We start from the raw sequence: 21,580 nt of genomic DNA, 5'->3' as shown, positions 1-21,580 counted from the left end.
GAACTAGTCCATCCAGATACACTGCAGTCTCAACTGTTGAGCTGTCAAGAGTCGACTCCTTTTGTCACCACCATCCATCCCCAGAGCCTCACACACGCAGTGCAGTGCACTGACTAAGTTGCACTTCACTTTGTTTGAGAACCAGTTGGACGAGGCATATGGCAGCCGACGGGACCATGGCGACACCTGAAGACGACGCCTCGTCGTCCGATTTTGAATCTTTGGAAGACCACGGTGGATCATGTAATATCCAGAGAAGAGCCCGTGTTACGGTGAAATACAACAGAAAGGAGCTCCAAAAACGACTAGACGTGGAGAAGTGGATCGACGAATGCCTCGACCAGCTCTACTCGGGGAAGGTGCGTTTGGTTCTAAAATATATTATGACCACACGAGGTCGAATCAAGTATTCGCTCAGTCGAGAACTGTCTTACAAACTGAAATGGTTGAATTGGTAGGCTGTGCTTTCTACAGTAAAAATCTGTAGAAAGCACAGCCTACCAATTCAATACTTGAATTAATTTAAAGGCATTTTAAAGTTATTGGCTAATCTATTATAGCCTATATTGGCCTAAACACTAGTTTACACACTTTGTGGCTTAAACGGATCTTCCCATTGCACGTTATTCTTTCACATATAAGACAATAGAAATTTGATTATTTTGTCAGTCAAATTAACTGAGATATTACGCGTTTTTAGAATTGGAGTTGCAGCAGATTTCAGTAAAGAGCACATCTCAGTTCTCCTTAAAAGGCATGAAGCACCCCAGAGAGAAATAAAACCTACACAGCTGCTACCATTATTCTCAGTGATGTAGTCTGCTGTAGTCCTACAGTACATGCATGTGGCTGCAGATGCTTTGCTCGCCTTACATGGGCAGTGTTTTGGGGACAGAGAGGAATGATGGATGCATAAACAGGAAAAGGGCAGGTCCCTCCATCAGGAGGTAAACATGTCCAGCTAGGCTCCAGTGACATAATTGACAGGACCTTATACACAAATCCCTGGTGTGTTCATTTAGGCCTGACGTCGACATTAAAAAAGAAATAGTCTTCTAAATCATGGCAGTTTTCATCATGGCAGGGAGAAATTATAGCTATAGGCCTACTGGCCCATAGATGAAATACAAGGTTCTGTTGAAATATGTGAGAAGAAATGAGAGTACAGCTGCAGCAACATAATTCAGATGGCGATAATCTGTTGATATAACAGTTCTCGGATGCTTAAGGGGCCAATCAGGGGCCCAGCAGCATTCACAGACCTCTGGTGTCAAGCCCATTTCAATCTTTAGTCAGCGTCTCAGCGACTAAAGATTGCAGAGTGCACTTTTCATGAACTTAACTGAACTGAACTGAAAGTAAAGTAAAGTTCTTATTTTGCAGCAGTTTTTTTATGGAGAGACTGTAAAGTGTGTTGAGGTTTTCAGGCAACACGAAAAGCTATTTCATTTCTTTAGAGAAATGAAGCAGCTAGGGCTGCTGTGAGTTGGAATTATGTATGCACCAAAGCACCAAACCAACCAAATGATATGCAGTTTGGTGCTGTGGAATGGACGAGTGCCGAGTGGGACTCTCCTCCTTCCACTGAGCTTGTTGTACAATGTGCCTTTTGTTCAATGTGAGCGTGCAACTGTTACAGTATTACATGGACATTGTTTGTTACCCCTCGGCCCCATGATTGAGATGCATTTGTGTGTTGGGCTGAATCCTAATATTGTGTCGTTATTGTCGCGGGTCACTTGGGTGGACAACTTGTATGTCCAAAACGGTTCCGAAAATAATAATAATAACCCGTGTTGGATCTACTGTAATTATTATTTAGCCACAAGCTCTTGTTAATACTTTTCGAAATAAGAATAGAGTTAAAATGTGTCTGCAGATACAAGGTTTCTGCCTGACTGCGATGATTGAAAAACAAAATGTCATTTTCACTTTGTATTGGGAACGTTTTCCACTCAAATTGTATGTCTGTGTTTGTACTCCTCAGGAGGACGACATGCCAGATGAGGTGAACATTGATGACCTGCTTGACCTTCCAAATGATGAGGAGAGGGTCATAAAGTTAAAGGTAAAAGGCTACCTGATGAGTTAATTACTCATTGCTAAAAGTTTCCACATTTCAGAAAATGTTGAGTCATAAAATAAAAGCATATTATCATTAAGTGATCTTAAATAAAGAGAAGCCAGTCTTGCAAAAATCATAATTTCTACTAGGATTAAAAGATGAATTCTACTTTCATGTAAATCAGAGGAGCCATAGAGTAAGACAGAGTTACGACATTGAGGGGGCAGAAAACAGCCTGGTCAGTGGTCAAGTGGTTCATGTACTCGCACGAACCCATATTAGACTGTCTCCAATGCATTCCGTAAACTTCTGGTTGTCTCCATTCAATAGAAGTCTATGTAGAAGAGCCCCATTGCCCCATGAAGTGAACGGAGTTGTCGTACAGTAACACTGTCTTACTCTATGGTTCTATTGTACACTGTACAATAAATGTACATGTGGCTGCTTGGTTACAATGTTCTTTCTTCTCTGAGCAGGAGCTTCTTCACAAGTGCAGCAGCGACACAGAGGTACGTTTTAAGTTGACCTCGTATCTCCATGATTAAATGTTTAAAGGGCCTTGCAAATGGGGAGCGATAAAACGTGCCTATAGTTCATTTTCAATGAGACTTGGGTTTTTCGCGGTGCGACAACGCCAGCGTATTTACGTGAGCGCGGTCCCGTGAATTTGATGCGCGTGTGCTCGTTACGTGCACAAGCCCGCGACTCACCAGGCCTGGATTCTGTTTAGCTTTTTCTTTTACGCTTGCGTTGTTGCCCCCCTCTTCAGCAGACCTGGAGGAGACCTGTGTTGATCCAGGCAACAACGCCTGCGTTCCTCGCTTCACGTTTGCAAGGCCCTTTATGCATTTTTTTTAAAAATAAATGAATGCCCTTCTTCATCATTCAAAAGTTGTGAAAATTGCCGATCTACGGGCTCACAACACAATGTGACACATTTGTGAGCTTGTAGATCAGCTACAATTTTGTTTAAAATAATGATAAAAAAAAAGGAATGGTTTCAGACATACAAGGTTTCCAAGGACTTTACACGTGTAAAGGACTTTACACGTGTGACTATATTCGTGCGGTTAATTTGCCTGAAACAAAATGTTTTCGCAAATATAAAGAGACAGTTTTAATTCAAAATGAGGTTGGGTTTTCACTGCAAATTAAGGCATCAACCTGTATGAATGAGGCATTAAACTATATGAATATTTATGGGAAATTCTTGCGAGCAATTTCTGGACAGTTTATTTGTCGTGCCCCTGGTGTACACATGCTCACTGTTTCGCTTTCAAAATGGAACAGCGATAGTCATGTTATGGACATGACATTGACCACCCACTCTAGTCTACATAGGCTTCCCTGCCCTCCTGCACGCAGTGCTTTTAGCAGTGTCTGACACGTCCTACCGCAGACGCGCCGTGTAAACAATGGCGATCTGTGTAGCCTCTCTTTTTCTCCTTCCATTTCTTTTCCCGAGGACAATGAGTCTTTTGGTGAAAGTGTAGGGCCTCAGAGAGTCCAGTGCAGACTTACACAAACACAGGGACAAGAGCAGGCTAATCTATTATTGTGAAGGCTGGTTTTCTTTTTTTCTCATCTGGCATATATAAAAAAAAGAATTGTCTCTCTCTTTCGTTCTCTCAACTAACGTAACTCAACACTGAGGAAACAAGTGTAAAATGAGCCATTACGACGGCACACAAAAAAAAAACTTGAACTGCAGACATTTAGTCGACTAAAACTAGACTCACACTAAAACATTCCAGGTGACTAAAATATGACTAAAATTAAATTTGATGCTGCAAAAAAGAAAACACTGTTCGGCAGAGTGCGTAACTTCCTCTCGCATGGCCTGTCAGGTCATCCTCCCACTACTCTCCAAGGTTCTCTGCAACTCTCAAAGGCCTCCTTTACATTTTTGGGACATAAAACACAGAACCAAAAATGGTTAAAATTTTCCTACGATTGACACAAAGTTTCTGTTGTCCCCAAAATGTTTTTTTTTAAGGTCCCAACATCAGCGAAAATATGGCAGAATACCGTAGAATGTTTTTAACCGGTATTAAGTAGTAGAGGAGGCTGAACAAACAGCCAAAAAGGACACACACATCTATATACCTATATAGGCTGGGTGCTGGATCAAAATAAAGTCACAAATCAAGAAATAAAATAATAAAAAATGGAGAAAAAAAAATAAGAAATGAAAAAAATCTGCACGTAAAGATATAATATCTTTACTTCAGTAAAGATAGAATTGGGAGCATAAAATGACAAACCAACATTATTTTATATTTTTTTCCCAATGATAATTCCACAGGGCTTCCAACAAATTGGAATGTTAAATGTCAAACAACTTCATCACTTGTTGTTCCTCCTGTTTTATCTGCAATCTTGCTATTCACTGTCTTGCTATTGATGGAGCTCATTAATAAATAAGGCACAGCTATTTCTGCCCGGCCACAGGCTCTTTGAAGGTGTTTGCCGTTTAACCCATTTAGACCTGAAGCCGATTTAAAAAAAAAAGAAAAAGAAGGCTTTTAAGTCTGAACAGTTTTCGGAAAAACCTATGTCAGTGGTGCTCAACCTTTTTCCACGTCAAGGACCCCCAGAATTATCTGTATTTGGCCACGGACCCCCATCTGAATATATGTTGCTCCAGGGATCCCACCGGAGGCATAGATTTGAGTTTAAAACGTTCGCTCTGACAGAATATATATTCAAAGATTTGCGCCACATTTTCACGATTAAAAATAAATAAATAGCAGATCTACAAGCTCATAGCGCGGCACTTTTTCAATCGCTTAAGTATGACATCGTGCTTTCAAAACACCAAAAGAGGTTCCCGTACTGAATGGGTTTCTCACGCGGTGGTAGCCTGGCGTACGATATGGGCTATAGCCCATGGTCCAAAATGATGAGAAACGAGGCTAACTTTTTTTTCCAAAATTTCAAAAAACATGGGCTATAACCCATCGTTTTTTTCCTTTTATTCATTTTTGTCAAATCATCAAAAATGATGAAAAACTGCGCGCTATAGTATGTCGTACGATATGGGCTATAGCCCATGGTCCAAAATGATGAGAAACAAGGATAACTTTTTTTTTCAAAATTTCAAAAAACATGGGCTATAACCCATCGTTTTTGTCATTTCGTCATTTTTGTCAAATCATCAAAAATGATGAAAAACTGCGCGCTATAGTATGCCGTACGATATGGGCTATAGCCCATGGTCCAAAATGATGAGAAACGAGGCTAACTTTTTTTTTCAAAATTTCAAAAAACATGGGCTATAACCCATCGTTTTTTTCCTTTTATTCATTTTTGTCAAATCATCAAAAATGATGAAAAACTGCGCGCTATAGTATGTCGTACGATATGGGCTATAGCCCATGGTCCAAAATGATGAGAAACGAGGCTAACTTTTTTTTTCAAAATTTCAAAAAACATGGGCTATAACCCATCGTTTTTTTTTTTTTCAATTTCCAATTTCCGCAATTTTCATTTTTTCATTTTTGTCAAATTCCACAATTTCCGCAATTTCCAATTTTAATTTTTTCATTTTTGTCAAATAATAAAAAATGATGAAAAACGGCGCGCTATAGTATGCCGTACGATATGGGCTATAGCCCATGGTCCAAAATGATGAGAAACGAGGCTAACTTTTTTTTCCAAAATTTCAAAAAACATGGGCTATAACCCATCGTTTTTTTCATTTCGTCATTTTTTTCAAATCTTCAAAAATGATGAAAAACTGCGCGCTATAGTATGCCGTACGATATGGGCTATAGCCCACGGTCCAAAATGATGAGAAACGAGGCTAACTTTTTTTTTCAAAATTTCAAAAAACATGGGCTATAACCCATCGTTTTTGTCATTTCGTCATTTTTTTCAATTCCTCAAAAATGATGAAAAACGGCGCGCTATAGTATGCCGTACGATATGGGCTATAGCCCATGGTCCAAAATAATGAGAAACGAGGATAACTTTTTTTTTCAAAATTTCAAAAAACATGGGCTATAACCCATCGTTTTTTTCCTTTTATTCATTTTTGTCAAATCATCAAAAATGATGAAAAACTGCGCGCTATAGTATGTCGTACGATATGGGCTATAGCCCATGGTCCAAAATGATGAGAAACGAGGCTAACTTTTTTTTTCAAAATTTCAAAAAACATGGGCTATAACCCATCGTTTTTGTCATTTCGTCATTTTTTTCAATTCCTCAAAAATGATGAAAAACGGCGCGCTATAGTATGCCGTACGATATGGGCTATAGCCCATGGTCCAAAATAATGAGAAACGAGGATAACTTTTTTTTTCAAAATTTCAAAAAACATGGGCTATAACCCATCGTTTTTTTCCTTTTATTCATTTTTGTCAAATCATCAAAAATGATGAAAAACTGCGCGCTATAGTATGTCGTACGATATGGGCTATAGCCCATGGTCCAAAATGATGAGAAACGAGGCTAACTTTTTTTTTCAAAATTTCAAAAAACATGGGCTATAACCCATCGTTTTTTTCCTTTTATTCATTTTTTTCAAATCTTCAAAAATGATGAAAAACTGCGCGCTATAGTATGCCGTACGATATGGGCTATAGCCCACGGTCCAAAATGATGAGAAACGAGGCTAACTTTTTTTCCCAAAATTTCAAAAAACATGGGCTATAACCCATCGTTTTTGTCATTTTGTCATTTTTTTCAATTCCTCAAAAATGATGAAAAACGGCGCGCTATAGTATGCCGTACGATATGGGCTATAGCCCATGGTCCAAAATGATGAGAAACGAGGCTAACTTTTTTTTTCAAAATTTCAAAAAACATGAAAACATCGTTTTTGTAATTTCGTCATTTTTTTCAAATCCTCAAAAATGATGAAAAACTGCGCGCTATAGTATGTCGTACGATATGGGCTATAGCCCATGGTCCAAAATGATGAGAAACGAGGCTAACTTTTTTTTTTCAAAATTTCAAAAAACATGGGCTATAACCCATCGTTTTTGTCATTTCGTCATTTTTTTCAATTCCTCAAAAATGATGAAAAACGGCGCGCTATAGTATGCCGTACGATATGGGCTATAGCCCATGGTCCAAAATGATGAGAAACGAGGATAACTTTTTTTTCCAAAATTTCAAAAAACATGGGCTATAACCCATCGTTTTTTTCCTTTTATTAATTTTTGTCAAATCATCAAAAATGATGAAAAACTGCGCGCTATAGTATGTCGTACGATATGGGCTATAGCCCATGGTCCAAAATGATGAGAAACGAGGCTAACTTTTTTTCCCAAAATTTCAAAAAACATGGGCTATAACCCATCGTTTTTGTCATTTCGTCATTTTTTTCAAATCTTCAAAAATGATGAAAAACTGCGCACTATAGTATGCCGTACGATATGGGCTATAGCCCACGGTCCAAAATGATGAGAAACGAGGCTAACTTTTTTTTCCAAAATTTCAAAAAACATGGGCTATAACCCATCGTTTTTGTCATTTCGTCATTTTTTTCAATTCCTCAAAAATGATGAAAAACGGCGCGCTATAGTATGCCGTACGATATGGGCTATAGCCCATGGTCCAAAATAATGAGAAACGAGGATAACTTTTTTTTTCAAAATTTCAAAAAACATGGGCTATAACCCATCGTTTTTGTCATTTCGTCATTTTTTTCAAATCTTCAAAAATGATGAAAAACTGCGCACTATAGTATGCCGTACGATATGGGCTATAGCCCACGGTCCAAAATGATGAGAAACGAGGCTAACTTTTTTTTCCAAAATTTCAAAAAACATGGGCTATAACCCATCGTTTTTGTCATTTCGTCATTTTTTTCAATTCCTCAAAAATGATGAAAAACGGCGCGCTATAGTATGCCGTACGATATGGGCTATAGCCCATGGTCCAAAATAATGAGAAACGAGGATAACTTTTTTTTTCAAAATTTCAAAAAACATGGGCTATAACCCATCGTTTTTTTCCTTTTATTCATTTTTGTCAAATCATCAAAAATGATGAAAAACTGCGCGCTATAGTATGCCGTACGATATGGGCTATAGCCCATGGTCCAAAATGATGAGAAACGAGGCTAACTTTTTTTTTCAAAATTTCAAAAAACATGGGCTATAACCCATCGTTTTTGTCATTTCGTCATTTTTTCAAATCTTCAAAAATGATGAAAAACTGCGCGCTATAGTATGCCGTACGATATGGGCTATAGCCCACGGTCCAAAATGATGAGAAACGAGGCTAACTTCTTTTTCCAAAATTTCAAAAAACATGGGCTATAACCCATCGTTTTTTTCCTTTTATTAATTTTTGTCAAATCATCAAAAATGATGAAAAACTGCGCGCTATAGTATGTCGTACGATATGGGCTATAGCCCATGGTCCAAAATGATGAGAAACGAGGCTAACTTTTCTTTTCAAAATTTCAAAAAACATGGGCTATAACCCATCGTTTTTGTCATTTCGTCATTTTTTTCAAATCTTCAAAAATGATGAAAAACTGCGCACTATAGTATGCCGTATGATATGGGCTATAGCCCACGGTCCAAAATGATGAGAAACGAGGCTAACCTTTTTTTCCAAAATTTCAAAAAACATGGGCTATAACCCATCGTTTTTGTCATTTCGTCATTTTTTTCAATTCCTCAAAAATGATGAAAAACGGCGCGCTATAGTATGCCGTACGATATGGGCTATAGCCCATGGTCCAAAATAATGAGAAACGAGGATAACTTTTTTTTTCAAAATTTCAAAAAACATGGGCTATAACCCATCGTTTTTGTCATTTCGTCATTTTTTTCAATTCCTCAAAAATGATGAAAAACGGCGCGCTATAGTATGCCGTACGATATGGGCTATAGCCCATGGTCCAAAATAATGAGAAACGAGGATAACTTTTTTTTTCAAAATTTCAAAAAACATGGGCTATAACCCATCGTTTTTTTCCTTTTATTCATTTTTGTCAAATCATCAAAAATGATGAAAAACTGCGCGCTATAGTATGTCGTACGATATGGGCTATAGCCCATGGTCCAAAATGATGAGAAACGAGGCTAACTTTTTTTTTCAAAATTTCAAAAAACATGGGCTATAACCCATCGTTTTTGTCATTTCGTCATTTTTTTCAAATCTTCAAAAATGATGAAAAACTGCGCGCTATAGTATGCCGTACGATATGGGCTATAGCCCACGGTCCAAAATGATGAGAAACGAGGCTAACTTTCTTTTCCAAAATTTCAAAAAACATGGGCTATAACCCATCGTTTTTGTCATTTCGTCATTTTTTTCAATTCCTCAAAAATGATGAAAAACGGCGCGCTATAGTATGCCGTACGATATGGGCTATAGCCCATGGTCCAAAATAATGAGAAACGAGGATAACTTTTTTTTCCAAAATTTCAAAAAACATGGGCTATAACCCATCGTTTTTTTCCTTTTATTCATTTTTGTCAAATCATCAAAAATGATGAAAAACTGCGCGCTATAGTATGTCGTACGATATGGGCTATAGCCCATGGTCCAAAATGATGAGAAACGAGGCTAACTTTTTTTTTTCAAAATTTCAAAAAACATGGGCTATAACCCATCGTTTTTGTCATTTCGTCATTTTTGTCAAATCATCAAAAATGATGAAAAACTGCGCGCTATAGTATGCCGTACGATATGGGCTATAGCCCATGGTCCAAAATGATGAGAAACGAGGCTAACTTTTTTTTTCAAAATTTCAAAAAACATGGGCTATAACCCATCGTTTTTTTCCTTTTATTCATTTTTGTCAAATCATCAAAAATGATGAAAAACTGCGCGCTATAGTATGTCGTACGATATGGGCTATAGCCCATGGTCCAAAATGATGAGAAACGAGGCTAACTTTTTTTTTCAAAATTTCAAAAAACATGGGCTATAACCCATCGTTTTTGTCATTTCGTCATTTTTTTCAAATCTTCAAAAATGATGAAAAACTGCGCGCTATAGTATGCCGTACGATATGGGCTATAGCCCACGGTCTAAAATGATGAGAAACGAGGCTAACTTTTTTTTCCAAAATTTCAAAAAACATGGGCTATAACCCATCGTTTTTGTCATTTTGTCATTTTTTTCAATTCCTCAAAAATGATGAAAAACTGCGCGCTATAGTATGCCGTACGATATGGGCTATAGCCCATGGTCCAAAATGATGAGAAACGAGGCTAACTTTTTTTTTCAAAATTTCAAAAAACATGGGCTATAACCCATCGTTTTTTTCCTTTTATTCATTTTTGTCAAATCATCAAAAATGATGAAAAACTGCGCGCTATAGTATGTCGTACGATATGGGCTATAGCCCATGGTCCAAAATGATGAGAAACGAGGCTAACCTTTTTTTTCAAAATTTCAAAAAACATGGGCTATAACCCATCGTTTTTGTCATTTCGTCATTTTTTTCAAATCTTCAAAAATGATGAAAAACTGCGCGCTATAGTATGCCGTACGATATGGGCTATAGCCCACGGTCCAAAATGATGAGAAACGAGGCTAACTTTTTTTTTCAAAATTTCAAAAAACATGGGCTATAACCCATCGTTTTTGTCATTTCGTCATTTTTTTCAATTCCTCAAAAATGATGAAAAACGGCGCGCTATAGTATGCCGTACGATATGGGCTATAGCCCATGGTCCAAAATGATGAGAAACGAGGCTAACTTTTTTTTTCAAAATTTCAAAAAACATGGGCTATAACCCATCGTTTTTGTCATTTCGTCATTTTTTTCAATTCCTCAAAAATGATGAAAAACGGCGCGCTATAGTATGCCGTACGATATGGGCTATAGCCCATGGTCCAAAATGATGAGAAACGAGGCTAACTTTTTTTTCCAAAATTTCAAAAAACATGGGCTATAACCCATCGTTTTTTTCCTTTTATTAATTTTTGTCAAATCATCAAAAATGATGAAAAACTGCGCGCTATAGTATGTCGTACGATATGGGCTATAGCCCATGGTCCAAAATGATGAGAAACGAGGCTAACTTTTTTTTTCAAAATTTCAAAAAACATGGGCTATAACCCATCGTTTTTGTCATTTCGTCATTTTTGTCAAATCATCAAAAATGATGAAAAACTGCGCGCTATAGTATGCCGTACGATATGGGCTATAGCCCATGGTCCAAAATGATGAGAAACGAGGCTAACTTTTTTTTTCAAAATTTCAAAAAACATGGGCTATAACCCATCGTTTTTTTCCTTTTATTCATTTTTGTCAAATCATCAAAAATGATGAAAAACTGCGCGCTATAGTATGTCGTACGATATGGGCTATAGCCCATGGTCCAAAATGATGAGAAACGAGGCTAACCTTTTTTTTCAAAATTTCAAAAAACATGGGCTATAACCCATCGTTTTTGTCATTTCGTCATTTTTTTCAAATCTTCAAAAATTATGAAAAACTGCGCGCTATAGTATGCCGTACGATATGGGCTATAGCCCACGGTCCAAAATGATGAGAAACGAGGCTAACTTTTTTTTTCAAAATTTCAAAAAACATGGGCTAGCCTATAACCCATCGTTTTTGTCATTTCGTCATTTTTTTCAATTCCTCAAAAATGATGAAAAACGGCGCGCTATAGTATGCCGTACGATATGGGCTATAGCCCATGGTCCAAAATGATGAGAAACGAGGCTAACTTTTTTTTTCAAAATTTCAAAAAACATGGGCTATAACCCATCGTTTTTTTCCTTTTATTCATTTTTGTCAAATCATCAAAAATGATGAAAAACTGCGCGCTATAGTATGTCGTACGATATGGGCTATAGCCCATGGTCCAAAATGATGAGAAACGAGGCTAACTTTTTTTTTCAAAATTTCAAAAAACATGGGCTATAACCCATCGTTTTTGTCATTTCGTCATTTTTTCAAATCTTCAAAAATGATGAAAAACTGCGCACTATAGTATGCCGTACGATATGGGCTATAGCCCACGGTCCAAAATGATGAGAAACGAGGCTAACTTTTTTTTCCAAAATTTCAAAAAACATGGGCTATAACCCATCGTTTTTGTCATTTCGTCATTTTTTTCAATTCCTCAAAAATTATGAAAAACGGCGCGCTATAGTATGCCGTACGATATGGGCTATAGCCCATGGTCCAAAATGATGAGAAACGAGGATAACTTTTTTTTTCAAAATTTCAAAAAACATGGGCTATAACCCATCGTTTTTTTCCTTTTATTCATTTTTGTCAAATCATCAAAAATGATGAAAAACTGCGCGCTATAGTATGTCGTACGATATGGGCTATAGCCCATGGTCCAAAATGATGAGAAACGAGGCTAACTTTTTTTTTCAAAATTTCAAAAAACATGGGCTATAACCCATCGTTTTTGTCATTTCGTCATTTTTTTCAAATCTTCAAAAATGATGAAAAACTGCGCGCTATAGTATGCCGTACGATATGGGCTATAGCCCACGGTCCAAAATGATGAGAAACGAGGCTAACTTTTTTTTCCAAAATTTCAAAAAACATGGGCTATAACCCATCGTTTTTTTCCTTTTATTAATTTTTGTCAAATCATCAAGAATGATGAAAAACTGCGCGCTATAGTATGTCGTACGATATGGGCTATAGCCCATGGTCCAAAATGATGAGAAACGAGGCTAACTTTTTTTTTCAAAATTTCAAAAAACATGGGCTATAACCCATCGTTTTTGTCATTTCGTCATTTTTTTCAAATCTTCAAAAATGATGAAAAACTGCGCACTATAGTATGCCGTACGATATGGGCTATAGCCCACGGTCCAAAATGATGAGAAACGAGGCTAACTTTTTTTTCCAAAATTTCAAAAAACATGGGCTATAACCCATCGTTTTTGTCATTTCGTCATTTTTTTCAATTCCTCAAAAATGATGAAAAACGGCGCGCTATAGTATGCCGTACGATATGGGCTATAGCCCATGGTCCAAAATAATGAGAAACGAGGCTAACTTTTTTTTCCAAAATTTCAAAAAACATGGGCTATAACCCATCGTTTTTGTCATTTTGTCATTTTTTTCAATTCCTCAAAAATGATGAAAAACGGCGCGCTATAGTATGCCGTACGATATGGGCTATAGCCCATGGTCCAAAATGATGAGAAACGAGGCTAACTTTTTTTTTCAAAATTTCAAAAAACATGGGCTATAACCCATCGTTTTTGTAATTTCGTCATTTTTTTCAAATCCTCAAAAATGATGAAAAACTGCGCGCTATAGTATGTCGTACGATATGGGCTATAGCCCATGGTCCAAAATGATGAGAAACGAGGCTAACTTTTTTTTCAAAATTTCAAAAAACATGGGCTATAACCCATCGTTTTTGTCATTTCGTCATTTTTTTCAATTCCTCAAAAATGATGAAAAACGGCGCGCTATAGTATGCCGTACGATATGGGCTATAGCCCATGGTCCAAAATGATGAGAAACGAGGCTAACTTTTTTTTCCAAAATTTCAAAAAACATGGGCTATAACCCATCGTTTTTTTCCTTTTATTAATTTTTGTCAAATCATCAAAAATGATGAAAAACTGCGCGCTATAGTATGCCGTACGATATGGGCTATAGCCCACGGTCCAAAATGATGAGAAACGAGGCTAACTTTTTTTTCCAAAATTTCAAAAAACATGGGCTATAACCCATCGTTTTTGTCATTTCGTCATTTTTTTCAATTCCTCAAAAATGATGAAAAACGGCGCGCTATAGTATGCCGTACGATATGGGCTATAGCCCATGGTCCAAAATGATGAGAAACGAGGCTAACTTTTTTTTTCAAAATTTCAAAAAACATGGGCTATAACCCATCGTTTTTGTCATTTCGTCATTTTTTTCAATTCCTCAAAAATGATGAAAAACGGCGCGCTATAGTATGCCGTACGATATGGGCTATAGCCCATGGTCCAAAATGATGAGAAACGAGGCTAACTTTTTTTTTCAAAATTTCAAAAAACATGGGCTATAACCCATCGTTTTTGTCATTTCGTCATTTTTTTCAAATCTTCAAAAATGATGAAAAACTGCGCGCTATAGTATGCCGTACGATATGGGCTATAGCCCACGGTCCAAAATGATGAGAAACGAGGCTAACTTTTTTTTTCAAAATTTCAAAAAACATGGGCTATAACCCATCGTTTTTGTCATTTCGTCATTTTTTTCAATTCCTCAAAAATGATGAAAAACGGCGCGCTATAGTATGCCGTACGATATGGGCTATAGCCCATGGTCCAAAATGATGAGAAACGAGGCTAACTTTTTTTTTCAAAATTTCAAAAAACATGGGCTATAACCCATCGTTTTTGTCATTTCGTCATTTTTTTCAATTCCTCAAAAATGATGAAAAACGGCGCGCTATAGTATGCCGTACGATATGGGCTATAGCCCATGGTCCAAAATGATGAGAAACGAGGCTAACTTTTTTTTCCAAAATTTCAAAAAACATGGGCTATAACCCATCGTTTTTTTCCTTTTATTAATTTTTGTCAAATCATCAAAAATGATGAAAAACTGCGCGCTATAGTATGTCGTACGATATGGGCTATAGCCCATGGTCCAAAATGATGAGAAACGAGGCTAACTTTTTTTTTCAAAATTTCAAAAAACATGGGCTATAACCCATCGTTTTTGTCATTTCGTCATTTTTGTCAAATCATCAAAAATGATGAAAAACTGCGCGCTATAGTATGCCGTACGATATGGGCTATAGCCCATGGTCCAAAATGATGAGAAACGAGGCTAACTTTTTTTTTCAAAATTTCAAAAAACATGGGCTATAACCCATCGTTTTTTTCCTTTTATTCATTTTTGTCAAATCATCAAAAATGATGAAAAACTGCGCGCTATAGTATGTCGTACGATATGGGCTATAGCCCATGGTCCAAAATGATGAGAAACGAGGCTAACCTTTTTTTTCAAAATTTCAAAAAACATGGGCTATAACCCATCGTTTTTGTCATTTCGTCATTTTTTTCAAATCTTCAAAAATTATGAAAAACTGCGCGCTATAGTATGCCGTACGATATGGGCTATAGCCCACGGTCCAAAATGATGAGAAACGAGGCTAACTTTTTTTTTCAAAATTTCAAAAAACATGGGCTAGCCTATAACCCATCGTTTTTGTCATTTCGTCATTTTTTTCAATTCCTCAAAAATGATGAAAAACGGCGCGCTATAGTATGCCGTACGATATGGGCTATAGCCCATGGTCCAAAATGATGAGAAACGAGGCTAACTTTTTTTTTCAAAATTTCAAAAAACATGGGCTATAACCCATCGTTTTTTTCCTTTTATTCATTTTTGTCAAATCATCAAAAATGATGAAAAACTGCGCGCTATAGTATGTCGTACGATATGGGCTATAGCCCATGGTCCAAAATGATGAGAAACGAGGCTAACTTTTTTTTTCAAAATTTCAAAAAACATGGGCTATAACCCATCGTTTTTGTCATTTCGTCATTTTTTCAAATCTTCAAAAATGATGAAAAACTGCGCACTATAGTATGCCGTACGATATGGGCTATAGCCCACGGTCCAAAATGATGAGAAACGAGGCTAACTTTTTTTTCCAAAATTTCAAAAAACATGGGCTATAACCCATCGTTTTTGTCATTTCGTCATTTTTTTCAATTCCTCAAAAATTATGAAAAACGGCGCGCTATAGTATGCCGTACGATATGGGCTATAGCCCATGGTCCAAAATGATGAGAAACGAGGATAACTTTTTTTTTCAAAATTTCAAAAAACATGGGCTATAACCCATCGTTTTTTTCCTTTTATTCATTTTTGTCAAATCATCAAAAATGATGAAAAACTGCGCGCTATAGTATGTCGTACGATATGGGCTATAGCCCATGGTCCAAAATGATGAGAAACGAGGCTAACTTTTTTTTTCAAAATTTCAAAAAACATGGGCTATAACCCATCGTTTTTGTCATTTCGTCATTTTTTTCAAATCTTCAAAAATGATGAAAAACTGCGCGCTATAGTATGCCGTACGATATGGGCTATAGCCCACGGTCCAAAATGATGAGAAACGAGGCTAACTTTTTTTTCCAAAATTTCAAAAAACATGGGCTATAACCCATCGTTTTTTTCCTTTTATTAATTTTTGTCAAATCATCAAGAATGATGAAAAACTGCGCGCTATAGTATGTCGTACGATATGGGCTATAGCCCATGGTCCAAAATGATGAGAAACGAGGCTAACTTTTTTTTTCAAAATTTCAAAAAACATGGGCTATAACCCATCGTTTTTGTCATTTCGTCATTTTTTTCAAATCTTCAAAAATGATGAAAAACTGCGCACTATAGTATGCCGTACGATATGGGCTATAGCCCACGGTCCAAAATGATGAGAAACGAGGCTAACTTTTTTTTCCAAAATTTCAAAAAACATGGGCTATAACCCATCGTTTTTGTCATTTCGTCATTTTTTTCAATTCCTCAAAAATGATGAAAAACGGCGCGCTATAGTATGCCGTACGATATGGGCTATAGCCCATGGTCCAAAATAATGAGAAACGAGGCTAACTTTTTTTTCCAAAATTTCAAAAAACATGGGCTATAACCCATCGTTTTTGTCATTTTGTCATTTTTTTCAATTCCTCAAAAATGATGAAAAACGGCGCGCTATAGTATGCCGTACGATATGGGCTATAGCCCATGGTCCAAAATGATGAGAAACGAGGCTAACTTTTTTTTTCAAAATTTCAAAAAACATGGGCTATAACCCATCGTTTTTGTAATTTCGTCATTTTTTTCAAATCCTCAAAAATGATGAAAAACTGCGCGCTATAGTATGTCGTACGATATGGGCTATAGCCCATGGTCCAAAATGATGAGAAACGAGGCTAACTTTTTTTTCAAAATTTCAAAAAACATGGGCTATAACCCATCGTTTTTGTCATTTCGTCATTTTTTTCAATTCCTCAAAAATGATGAAAAACGGCGCGCTATAGTATGCCGTACGATATGGGCTATAGCCCATGGTCCAAAATGATGAGAAACGAGGCTAACTTTTTTTTCCAAAATTTCAAAAAACATGGGCTATAACCCATCGTTTTTTTCCTTTTATTAATTTTTGTCAAATCATCAAAAATGATGAAAAACTGCGCGCTATAGTATGCCGTACGATATGGGCTATAGCCCACGGTCCAAAATGATGAGAAACGAGGCTAACTTTTTTTTCCAAAATTTCAAAAAACATGGGCTATAACCCATCGTTTTTGTCATTTCGTCATTTTTTTCAATTCCTCAAAAATGATGAAAAACGGCGCGCTATAGTATGCCGTACGATATGGGCTTTAGCCCATGGTCCAAAATGATGAGAAACGAGGCTAACTTTTTTTTTCAAAATTTCAAAAAACATGGGCTATAACCCATCGTTTTTTTCCTTTTATTCATTTTTGTCAAATCATCAAAAATGATGAAAAACTGCGCGCTATAGTATGTCGTACGATATGGGCTATAGCCCATGGTCCAAAATGATGAGAAACGAGGCTAACTTTTTTTTCAAAATTTCAAAAAACATGGGCTATAACCCATCGTTTTTGTAATTTCGTCATTTTTTTCAAATCTTCAAAAATGATGAAAAACTGCGCGCTATAGTATGCCGTACGATATGGGCTATAGCCCACGGTCCAAAATGATGAGAAACGAGGCTAACTTTTTTTTCCAAAATTTCAAAAAACATGGGCTATAACCCATCGTTTTTTTCCTTTTATTCATTTTTGTCAAATCATCAAAAATGATGAAAAACTGCGCGCTATAGTATGTCGTACGATATGGGCTATAGCCCATGGTCCAAAATGATGAGAAACGAGGCTAACTTTTTTTTCAAAATTTCAAAAAACATGGGCTATAACCCATCGTTTTTGTAATTTCGTCATTTTTTTCAAATCTTCAAAAATGATGAAAAACTGCGCGCTATAGTATGCCGTACGATATGGGCTATAGCCCACGGTCCAAAATGATGAGAAACGAGGCTAACTTTTTTTTCCAAAATTTCAAAAAACATGGGCTATAACCCATCGTTTTTGTCATTTCGTCATTTTTTTCAATTCCTCAAAAATGATGAAAAACGGCGCGCTATAGTATGCCGTACGATATGGGCTATAGCCCACGGTCCAAAATGATGAGAAACGAGGATAACTTTTTTTTCCAAAATTTCAAAAAACATGGGCTATAACCCATCGTTTTTGTAATTTCGTCATTTTTTTCAAATCCTCAAAAATGATGAAAAACTGCGCGCTATAGTATGCCGTACGATATGGGCTATAGCCCATGGTCCAAAATGATGAGAAACGAGGATAACTTTTTTTTCCAAAATTTCAAAAAACATGGGCTATAACCCATCGTTTTTTTCCTTTTATTCATTTTTGTCAAATCATCAAAAATGATGAAAAACTGCGCGCTATAGTATGTCGTACGATATGGGCTATAGCCCATGGTCCAAAATGATGAGAAACGAGGCTAACTTTTTTTTTCAAAATTTCAAAAAACATGGGCTATAACCCATCGTTTTTGTCATTTCGTCATTTTTTTCAAATCTTCAAAAATGATGAAAAACTGCGCGCTATAGTATGCCGTACGATATGGGCTATAGCCCACGGTCCAAAATGATGAGAAACGAAGCTAACTTTTTTTTTCAAAATTTCAAAAAACATGGGCTATAACCCATCGTTTTTGTCATTTCGTCATTTTTTTCAATTCCTCAAAAATGATGAAAAACGGCGCGCTATAGTATGCCGTACGATATGGGCTATAGCCCACGGTCCAAAATGATGAGAAACGAGGCTAACTTTTTTTTTCAAAATTTCAAAAAACATGGGCTATAACCCATCGTTTTTTTTTTTTTTCCAATTTCCAATTTCCGCAATTTCCAATTTAAATTTTTTCATTTTTGTCAAATAATCAAAAATGATGAAAAACGGCGCGCTATAGTATGCCGTACGTCGGAGGGGCATGCTATCTATATTGAGCTTCTCTGTGTGTTCTGTTGTAAACTTGTTCTGTTCCGTCCTGCAGGCTTTCATCAAGGAGCTGGTGGGAAGTAAGCTGGAGGGGCTTCATAAGCAAGACGAGCTACAGAGTGAGACCATCGAGCACCCGGCCGTCTCCCACAGCCACTACCACCACGAGCCTTATCACTTCAACAGTCCACATCACCACCAGCAGCAGCAGCATCCTCGAAGTCACAACCAGACGCTCTGACCTCCTCCTTACACACAGTGCCGTGCACGCACACATTACAACAACATGATGTGTACACTATAGGGCTTTCACTTCTAGTGATTTTTTACTAGTTTACTAGTCGTATAGTTCAGTGTTTCCCAACCTTTTTTGTCCCAGGGAACACTTTTCATAGCCTAAAAATCTCGGGGGAGCACCTAGATATAGGGGGGGGGGGGGGGGGGGGGATGTGTGTGTGTGTTCTTTTTGTGTGTGTTCTTTGAACGGGGGGTGTGTGTGTTCTTTGAACCCAATATACTTTTAAAAACACACATGACAGCACTCATCAAATAACTTTAAAGAGAAAGAAAAGGACAGAGACACTGCCTCAGTTTCATCAATTTATTTTTGAAAACTCATTTACAAAATATAGAGCACACATTTGTCAATTTGTCAATGCATTATGCAAAGTAATACTTCTAAATAGAGTTGTAAAAACAAGAACAAAGATATTTGCCACAATACAATGGTCTTTGTATCCAGCGTTGCTGCAAGGAAACATGTCTTGCCTGCAGCCTGCCGCCAGATGGCGAGTTTCTCCCGAAATGTATTCAGTTTTGCTGTGCTTGTAAGAATATTCTCATTTCGCCCTTGCATTTTCCTGTTCAGTTCATTCAGATTCAACTAGACTCTAGTTGTTTAACTTTATTTTTTATATTTGTACAAACTGTGTACATTGGTGACTATAATCTAGCATTCTAGCTGATATTGAGGCCTTATCAACTAGTCAACTAGTACCAGCAAGGTCGACTAGTGGATTTACTAGTCGACTAGTTGAATAGTCGACTAGTTGCTTAAATCCCTAGTGTACACATGCCCAAACAACTCAAGCTTGACTTGTACCCTGATGTCCCAATGTCTGGGCATGTCCTATTATACAAACATTAAAAAGAAAGCAGATTTACAATTGATGTCAAGGGAAAAACGGAGAAGACCAAGGTCATGCCCCTGGGGCACCGCAGTCAACTAAGTATATTATAGGGACTAAATGGTCAACTTGGCAGAGATAAAGATCAGGTTAATGTGTGAAATGTGATCCAGATTCATTCTTATACATAAGATACTAGAAATCAGTTTTAGAGTAGAATACAGAACAGTATAAGTCACAGTGAGCCAAGGCAGGGCATGAACAAATAGTTATGTTATATAAATATATAGTTTATACCACAGCATTGTACACATGCTTTCCTACCAAGATACTGAAATCAATGGATGAGCAGACCCACGTCACATCACCTTTCAAATGAACATGGTCATTAATTCTTTAATGTATTTATTGTTGTGATCACAGCATCACAGTTTGTTGTACAATACTGAAATCAACCACATGCATACTGTTCCTACTAGCTATAGCATTATGCATGTGAATACCTTTTAATTCTAATAACATTACATCTAACAACATTTGACTGAGAAGTTACTACAGTTTTAAAATGGTCTGCTAAGTCTGAAAAAATAAAGAATATCAATCACTGGATTTCCATTGTTTTCGTTTTGTACTTGGAAGAGCCGAGTCATACTCCTATTTTACCGCTGTAGTGCCGAAATGATTTCGGCTCGTCAGAAAGTTCCGCAATATCCGCAATTTTCAATTTCCGCAATTTTCAATTTCCACAATTTCCGCAATTTCCGCAATTTCCAATTTCTTTGCGGAAATTGAAAATTGCAAAATTGGAAATTGCGGAAATTGCGGAATTTCCGCAATTTCCAATTTTGCAATTTCCGCAATTTCCAATTTTGCAATTTTCAATTTCTGCAATTTCCGCAATTTTTCCGCAACACTCCGTAATTCCTCCGCAATACTCTGCAATAAAAAAAATAATCAAAAAACATCCGCTATAACGTATCGTTTTTTCCGCAATTTTCCGCAAAACTCCGCAATTCCTCCGCAATACTCCGCAATTTTTTTAAAAAAATCAAAAAACATCCGCTATAACCTATCGTTTTTTCCGCAATTTTCCGCAACACTCCGCAATTCCTCCGCAACTTTCCTCGATTTCCACCTTTTTTAAAGCCTCAAAAATGATGAAGACTATAACGATGACCTCTGAGACCATGGACCAATGAACCATGTAAATACAACAAATTGAGCAGGGCACTGCAGGGAGTTGCACCCCGTTCCGGTAAACCAGAAGTACGACACCAGTGCCTTAGTTTTTGTGTTGTCATTTACAGGTCCTTTGGTTAAAATGTAAATTTTACATTTCAACAGTAAAGTAATATATAAAGAAGAGAAACACAAAAGTACAAAAATAACATTTTCGAATTACCTGTATTTGCTTTGATTTTTT

General features: G+C 37.0%; 1 protein-coding gene across 1 annotated transcript; it reads left to right on the top strand.

Annotated features, from left to right (window-relative positions):
- Positions 1-19,418, top strand: ppp1r14aa (protein phosphatase 1, regulatory (inhibitor) subunit 14Aa). Its single transcript, XM_080779911.1, has 4 exons — positions 1-359; positions 1,988-2,068; positions 2,542-2,574; positions 19,086-19,418. Exons 1-4 carry the CDS (start codon positions 159-161, stop codon positions 19,269-19,271), a joined length of 501 nt encoding a protein of 166 aa, XP_080636037.1. The 5' UTR covers positions 1-158; the 3' UTR covers positions 19,272-19,418.
- The last annotated feature ends 2,162 nt before the right edge of the window (positions 19,419-21,580 follow it).

Source organism: Protomyctophum bolini (genome assembly GCF_963924005.1).
Source record: "Protomyctophum bolini genome assembly, chromosome: 13".
NCBI lineage: Eukaryota > Metazoa > Chordata > Actinopteri > Myctophiformes > Myctophidae > Protomyctophum > Protomyctophum bolini.
The sequence above is the reverse complement of the archived record's forward strand: the minus strand, read 5'-3'. Positions and strand labels throughout refer to the sequence as shown.